The 8,332-nt window shown below is 52.8% G+C and overlaps 1 protein-coding gene across 2 annotated transcripts; it reads left to right on the forward strand.

Moving 5' to 3' along the window:
• The first annotated feature begins 1 nt into the window (after position 1).
• Positions 2 to 5,310, forward strand: LINGO4 (leucine rich repeat and Ig domain containing 4). 2 transcript variants are annotated; one of them, XM_032154605.2, is made up of 2 exons: positions 2 to 88; positions 2,602 to 5,310. In XM_032154605.2, exon 2 carries the CDS (start codon positions 2,615 to 2,617, stop codon positions 4,394 to 4,396), a length of 1,782 nt encoding a protein of 593 aa, XP_032010496.1. In that variant the 5' UTR covers positions 2 to 88; positions 2,602 to 2,614; the 3' UTR covers positions 4,397 to 5,310. The 2 variants fall into 2 exon arrangements, with proteins under 2 accessions (XP_032010496.1, XP_032010497.1); XM_032154606.2 differs by having other exon boundaries at positions 22 to 88; positions 2,691 to 5,310.
• The last annotated feature ends 3,022 nt before the right edge of the window (positions 5,311 to 8,332 follow it).

Here is an 8,332-nt window from a genome sequence, read left to right on the forward strand (position 1 = left end):
GGGGCCTGAGGTGCAGCTCGAATGGGACAGGGCCCCCAGCGCTGGACAGATGCAGTGCCAAACTTGATGCCACCTTCCAGCTTCTCCGGTAAGTGCCCCCACTCTCTGTCCCAAAGATGCAGTGGCCCTTTCCCATAACATTCTCAGAGACAGGCCAGACTAGTGTGCCCCTCAAGGCAAGAGGGTTTGGGCCCCCACCCTGCTAACAATTAATCCTGGCCCCATGGGACTTTGAGGGGGAAACTCAAACATCCCAAGTACCCCTGGGTGGAAGCATTCCAAGGAGACCTCCCTTCCATCTCCCCAGTGCTCCCCCTTCCTCTGGAAGGGTTTTTCTTCACAACCAGTGTGGATCTTCCAGAAATCTTTCCCCCAGGAACCCTCTCCCCACACAGTTCCCATTTGTCAGTCAGTTGTGCTTTAAAGAGGATACAGGATACCCAGGTTCAAAAGTGTCTCTGGACTGCCACATAAAGACAAGAAAAAGGCTCCCTACCGTTGAGGGGTGATGCCTTCAAGGGTCATGTCTTGGTGATGTCCCCACCCCACTGAAGAGACAAAAAAGTGGTTCTGACATCTCTCTTCCTGCAAAGTGGCCGGAAGCCGGTCCTGCAGCCGTGGAGGTTGGCAAGGGAAGTTTGTGATTAAATTAGCCACCTTAGAAATAAAATAGGTTGCTCCAGCTCCCTCAGCCCCTGGCCCAGCAGGCTTTGGGACTCAGGGGAAACTCACCGGAGCAGGAAGGAAAAAAGCTGGGTTACATGCTTCACTGCACTTTTGCTGAATGCAGAGCAGAGGATGGGCAGGAACTGCAGCAGTAGTGATGAAGAGCTAGCTGTCAGGTGGACTTCCCAGAACAAGCCTAGGGAGAACGAGGGAGGCTGGGCCATCTTTCCCGGGAGAGCTCCGGGCATGCCACAGAGACCTGTTAGGTCAAGATGGGGCAAGAGGAGTCTGCTCTGCAGTCTTTGCCCCACATTATTCTTTCTCATCCCCAAGCCTCACACCAGTTTTCTGCATCCTTCTGCTCTTTTGGCCTCTTTCTTTAGTTTCCCAACTAGGACAATCCTCTCAAGTGGCTGTAGGATAGCCACTAGAATGATCCTTCTAGGAGGTGGAGTGTGGGAAGGAAAGGGGAAGAAATGACCATCTCTTAAACTGCCTCTCCTAAGTTCCACATGAGAAAAAATAGGGCATGTAGTAGAAAGCTGATCCTGTAGAGCCCAGAGAGCCTGAAGCCCACAAGCCCAAAGGTGATCAGGATTGCCGCTCAGGAGAGACTCAGATGTGCTGTATCCCAGAGAGCATCCGTAGGCTTTTGCTCCTATCTCTGTAGCCATCCCTTGCCAATTCCAGTACTTCCTCTGCCTTGGGGTCCCTGTTGACATCGAACAGGGTGAGTCAGGGGCCCTCATCACCTAGAGGGCCCCTTCTCCTCTGTCACCTCAGCCACTGTAGTCACCATCTTCCTGAGGGTTCCCGGACCCTGGTACCCAGAAACTGACTATAAGTCTACAGACTCTGCACACTGTCTGTGCCCAGATACCTGCTGTGCCATCCAACGGCTCCGTTCCTCCCCACCCTACAGAGCTCGGTCAGATGCTGTCTCTCCTCACTTATCTATGCTCCCTGGTCCACAATCTGTCTCTTGGGAATTTCTCAGGCAGCTCAGGCCAAAAGGGACATGAGCTCTCCCTCAGATCCACACACTGGACCAGAATCCAAACACCATTAAGGAGGGATATGAGGGAAGCCCAAGACTGAAAACCAAGCAACAGAACTCAAAACCTGGGCATCCTTTGGGTCCCTCACACACCCCAACTTCAACTGTAGTGGAGAAGCAGTTGCCCTTGGGCTCTTGCAGGGGATTCCCAGCTTCCCAGTCAAGTGCCCCCTGCATCCTATGCCACAGCTAATGTACAGCTTGGCAGTTGTCCACACAGGCATTTTGGGGAGATTGGATCTTGTTAGTCCAGGGCTCAGGCCCTGGGCCAGGCTGGAAGAGGGCTCAGCATGGGGGTGGAGCTGAGGCCTGCATGTTTCCCAGCCTTGGGTGAGCTAGTCAAGGTGAGGACGTCTCCAGTCAGGACAGGGAACTCTGGGCCAAGGACATGATCTCCCTGAGCCTTGGCAAAACTATGGGTACATAATGTGAAAGAATAAGCGTGAGCGGAGAGGGACAGAGCAGAGCTTGGGAAGAGCAGATATCAGGGAGAAGGGACCTGAGATACTCCTGGATCTCACAGACATCAGGAAACCCCATTACAGAAAGACTCAGTACCTCCCTGCTGTTCCCTGCCCCATTCCCATAAGCCTTTTCCCCACAGAAATCAGGCTTGGCTAGGGTTCCATGAGCCAGTAAGCACTTGGCTGGTTATCCAGGGCTGGAAGAGGGAGGAAAGCAGAGATTCCCCAAAGAGAAGCTCCAGGAAGCCCCAGGGAGGTGGCACACAAGAATTCTTCCTGGTTCTGTGCCCTACTTGTTGGCAATGCTGAGACAGATAGACCAATTTCTCTCCTCTCTAAGAAGGGCCAGGAAGTCCAGGGTCACCATCATCTGAAGCCACTTTCCAAAAAGGGTCATGTCATCATCTATTCCAGGACTGAAGAAGGAATGGTTGCGGCCACAGCTCCAAAGCAAGCCTGGCCCCCATGGCCCCCGCTCCTTTTCCTCCTCCTCCTCCCTGCAGGGAGCGGTGGCAGCTGCCCTGCTGTGTGTGACTGCACCTCCCAGCCCCAGGCTGTGCTCTGTGGCCACAGGCAACTGGAGGCTGTACCTGGAGGACTCCCACTGGACACTGAGCTCCTGGACCTGAGTGGGAACCGCCTGTGGGGGCTCCAGCGGGGAATGCTCTCCCGCCTGAGCCTGCTCCAGGAATTGGACCTCAGCTACAACCAGCTCTCAACCCTTGAGCCCGGGGCCTTCCATGGCCTGCAAAGCCTAATCACCCTGAGGCTGCAGGGCAATCGGCTCAGAATCATGGGGCCTGGGGTCTTCTCTGGCCTCTCTGCTCTGACCCTGCTGGACCTCCGCCTCAACCAGATTGTCCTCTTCCTAGATGGAGCTTTTGGGGAGCTAGGCAGCCTCCAGAAGCTGGAGGTTGGGGACAACCACCTGGTATTTGTGGCTCCGGGGGCCTTTGCAGGGCTGGCCAAGCTGAGCACCCTCACCCTGGAGCGCTGCAACCTCAGCACAGTGCCTGGCCTAGCCCTTGCCCGTCTCCCGGCACTAGTGGCCCTAAGGCTTCGAGAACTGGATATTGGGAGGCTGCCAGCTGGGGCCCTGCGGGGGCTGGGGCAGCTCAAGGAGCTGGAGATCCACCTCTGGCCATCTCTGGAGGCTCTGGACCCTGGGAGCCTGGTTGGGCTGAATCTCAGCAGCCTGGCCATCACCCGCTGCAATCTGAGCTCGGTGCCCTTCCAAGCACTGTACCACCTCAGCTTCCTCAGGGTCCTGGATCTGTCTCAGAATCCCATCTCAGCCATCCCAGCCCGAAGGCTCAGCCCCCTGGTGCGGCTCCAGGAGCTACGCCTGTCAGGGGCATGCCTCACCTCCATTGCTGCCCATGCCTTCCATGGCTTGACTGCCTTCCACCTCCTGGATGTGGCAGATAACGCCCTTCAGACACTAGAGGAAACAGCCTTCCCTTCTCCAGAAAAACTGGTCACCCTGAGGCTGTCTGGCAACCCCCTAACCTGTGACTGCCGCCTCCTCTGGCTGCTCCGGCTCCGCCGCCGCCTGGACTTTGGCACGTCCCCCCCTGCCTGTGCTGGCCCCCAGCATGTCCAGGGGAAGAGCCTGAGGGAGTTTTCAGACATCCTGCCTCCGGGGCACTTCACCTGCAAACCAGCCCTGATCCGAAAGTCAGGGCCTCGATGGGTCATTGCAGAGGAGGGCGGGCATGCGGTTTTCTCCTGCTCTGGAGACGGAGACCCAGCCCCCACTGTCTCCTGGATGAGGCCTCACGGGGCTTGGCTGGGCAGGGCTGGGAGAGTAAGGGTCCTAGAGGATGGGACACTGGAGATCCGCTCAGTGCAGCTACGGGACAGAGGGGCCTATGTCTGTGTGGTCAGCAATGTCGCTGGGAATGACTCCCTGAGGACCTGGCTGGAAGTCATCCAGGTGGAACCACCAAACGGTACACTTTCTGACCCCAACATCACCGTGCCAGGGATACCAGGGCCTTTTTTTCTGGATAGCAGAGGTGTGGCCATGGTGCTGGCAGTCGGCTTCCTCCCATTCCTCACCTCAGTGACCCTCTGCTTTGGCCTGATTGCCCTTTGGAGCAAGGGCAAAGGTCGGGTCAAACATCACATGACCTTTGACTTTGTGGCACCTCGGCCCTCTGGGGATAAAAACTCTGGGGGTAACCGGGTCACTGCCAAGCTCTTCTGACCTTTCCTTCCCCTGTGGGGAACCCACCAAGTCCACTTCAGATACCAAAGGGGAAGACAGAACCAAGGGTGCTTGAACCAGAACCTAGTCCCGAGCAGCACCGCTCTCCCGCACCTCCCACCTGCGTTGTGCCTCCTGCCGGAGAGTCTGCCTCCTGAGCTTTTCCGGTCTGAGAATAGCGTTGTCATTTCTTCTGTGAGGGTCCCAGGGAGCTGCAGATGCAGACCCCATCGTTAGTCCAGCCCCCCCTTCGCCCCCTCCACACACAAAACAGGAAACATAATCAAAGTGCTAGTCAGCTAGTCTAAACACTAGGCTTTCTTCACACACGCTTATATCCTTTAATAACCAAATGCCAACGACGGCTATAAGATTATTTCACAGGTGGGGCTGGGAAGTGCCACTTGCTCCTTGGAGTCTCTGTTTGTCAACCAGGCAGAATCCCTTTCTTTTCTGCTCCCCACCCCAACCCTGCCCCTAGGTACAGGAATAAGAGCAAAGGACCCTCAGGCTACAGAGGAGAGGATGGGGACAGAGTGTGGGATGGGGAGGACAGACCATACACTGCACTGTGTTTGCATGAGCCTCTACCACCTTCCTCTGTCTGCCAGATCATTAAACCTGCTGTCAAAGGGCCACAACAGTAGCAGCCAAAACTAAATGTCATCTCTGGAGTTTTCTTTACTGCAGTCTATTTCCTACCCTCATTTCTGTTATATCTCCCCGGCTCCTTCTCTTTCTGCTTGCCCATTGATTATGTGTCCCAGTGGCCTTGCCTCCATCTAACCTGCCTGACAAACAGGGTAAGGAGTGCCCCTCCCACCTTCACTTTCCTCACCCCCCTGCACCCCCACCCCCATGCCTGGAGGGATCAGCACTCCTAGACTCGGTTTCAGCCTCAATCCTTTCCCTTTCACTCCCCATCTCTGGAACTGGAGAAGGAGCGATCCTCTACCTTCCAGGGGACCCCTGCATAGAAATTCCACCTGGGACACCCAGCTGCTGCCTCTCTTTCCCATTTCTCCATGGGAGCTCCCCATCATTTTTGTGTCACAGATCCCTAGTGCCCTTGGGGAAAAGTCAGAACTCCAAGATAATGACTAACAAATGCAAGAATCCGCAGTTGTCAAAGGAGAGAGACCCAGGACACTGCAGAGACTAGGCTTGGAGGAACAGGGAGGAGGGCACAGCAGGCCGTAGTGAGAAGTGGAGGGAAGGGGGAGCAGCAGTAACTGCCTGCCTAGTTAATTTCCACCATCCTTCTGCAGCTTCCTCTGGTTCTGTGCTTAGTGCAGCCCCAGTGGGAAGCTGTCTCCGGATAGAGGTCACTGATTTACAGAGACCCCCAGATGGGGAGGTGGAGTAGGAGGTGAAACTGCTGAGTACCACTGACTGTGCTTCAAACAGAGGGCAAAGCAGAGCCCAAAAAGAAGAAGAGATACTGGAAGCTCAAGGAACAGAGCAACAACCTCACCATCACTGGAAGGGAGGAGTGACAGGGAGAGGAGAGGAGTGGGAGGAGGGACTGAGAAGGGAAGAATCACGTGGCCCTAGGGAGCCTTTCTGAGCAGCAGCATCTACCCAGCGTCCTTAGTTTCCTCCCACCCACCCCTACACCAAACCAGATGCAAGCATTGTGAGCTTTCTAGTTGATTCCTGCTGTTGTTGTCCTTGCTCTGAGGAGACTCCACTCATTAGAAGATTCCCAGCTCAAACTGCCCAACAGGTGAGACACTCAGAGCCACTGAGGAGGTGAAGCTGGACTTCACAGGCAGGCCGCTCTTTAGTGGGGCAGAGATAGGAATATGGGGGTAGTTAGTACCAGAGGTGAATGTGAGAACCAGGCAGACAGGAGAGTGAGGCTGGAGAAACTGACCTGCTTGAGAAACGAGTTTCCCTGAGCCTGCAATCTCCCCACCCACCATGCACACACAACTCAATCAGCATCCCAGCAACTTCCCCCTCTTTAGTGTATAACGTACCAGACAGATTTCCTGGGGCACAGCCCTCCCACTCCTTTCCATAACCTTCCACCAGCAGCTTATTAGGTTGGGACTTGGGAGTCAGACGCTGAAGGTTCTCACTCTAGTTGCCCTCTCTGCAATGCGGAAGCAGCAATGCTGTTCAGAGAAATCTTCTCTGGGAAGCCCCTGACACAGTGGGGAACAGATGACTGTCTGGCGCTGGGACATGCTGCTGCCCAAGGTCTCTGAAGTCTCAAAGTCTCCAGAGCAGAGCTACCCAACAGATACAGAATCTAAGTCACATATGTGATTTCAAATTTTCTAGTAGCTACTACATTAAAAAATCAAAATGAAACGGATACATTTAAATACTTATTTTATTTAACCCAATATACCCAAACTATTATCATTTCAATATATTATCAATATAAAAATCAATCATAAAGTATTTAACATTTTTTCATATTAGGTCTTTAAAATCCAGTGTATATTTTACACTTACAGTACATCTCAACATCGCAATTCAGTTACTAAGTTTTCACCAGAAAAATCTGTATTTCATACAGGTCACTGTTGAGAAAGTGGATTCACACATCGAAGTTTTTTCAAACATAAAACATTTTCCAATAACTGAATCGAATATCTGTCTTAAATTTTAAATTAAATAAATTTAAAATTCCATTCCTCAGCTGTACCACCTACCTTTATAATCATTCAATAGCCACATGTGGCCAACGGCTACCATATTGGACAGCAAAGCTTCAGACATTGCAACCGGGGCATAGACTAAGTTCTCCTTGGCAGTGGTGGGTGGATGAAGTATCCCTCAAGAAACACATTTAATCTCAAGGAAATGCCTACGGAGTTAGTCTCACCACAGCCCCTTTGTCTCCTTTCACAGCTTTTCCAGAACACTTTTGAGGGCTGAAGCCCATTCAGGTAACAAGCTTACTCTGATGAGCACTTCCACAGCTTGTCCAAGCGTTAGCATGCCAGTCCCTCATCTTACCTGTCGGGAAGACTGCCCTCAGCCCAGCTGTGATGGCACAGGCTGCTGTGTGTGTGCTGATGAGTGTGCAAATGCAGCCAAGGACATGAGTGGGTGGTGTGTGTGCAGAAGTTTTGTGGACCATGTGCAGGGATGTATGGTACCACATCATGGGGACAATCTAATGGAGGCACTGCCCAGGGTGGGACAGCAGTTCAAAGAGAAGAAAATAACATTTATTGAGGACCTATTCTCTGTCAGTGGCTTTATATATATTTTCTTATTTAATCCTTACATCAACCCTACAAAGTAGGGAGGCATCTTAGCTGATGAAACTAAAGGTCAAATAGAGTAAGTGCTCAAGTGCGCAGAGCTAGTTAGTAAATAGTAACTAGCTATTTGAGCTCATGGCAGTCTGCTTGAAAACTCCCCCTTTCCACCACACTGCCATCCTCACTGCCACACCCTCACGGGTCTCTCTCCCAGGGCCTTTCAGTCACAGGACACGACCTGTAAGAAAGGGGAAATCTTCCAACCCAACCACTCTGAACTTTCAGGGGGGACTGGGCTGAGTTATTGGTCCTTGCCTTCTTCATTAACTCTAATGCACCTGATTCAGGAGGTTGGGGTTTTTCTTTGTTTTTACTCTCTCTTCTCAGTCCCCTCTCCCAATGTCCTTACAGCCTCTGCCTCAGGGACTGGTAGAAAGGAGCAGAAATTCCAGGGAGTAAATGGACTGCAGTGAAATGCCTGGCTTCCAGCAAAGGATTCTCTGAGATGGAGGCTTCAGATTTCCTAGTTCTTTTCTGGGTTCTAACCTCAACAACCTCCTAGGTTAGAGAGAGGTTGCACAGATTGGCGGAACAATCTGTGAGCTATTTCAGATTGGAGAAGAATTTGACTCTGCCTACCTTCTGCCCACCCCTGCTTGACAGAACCCTTCTGAGGACATTCCATCCTGCCCTCCTTCTACCCCTCTCTCTT

This window comes from Hylobates moloch, unplaced genomic scaffold (assembly GCF_009828535.3).
Source record: "Hylobates moloch isolate HMO894 unplaced genomic scaffold, HMol_V3 SCAFFOLD_5, whole genome shotgun sequence".
Taxonomy (NCBI): domain Eukaryota; kingdom Metazoa; phylum Chordata; class Mammalia; order Primates; family Hylobatidae; genus Hylobates; species Hylobates moloch.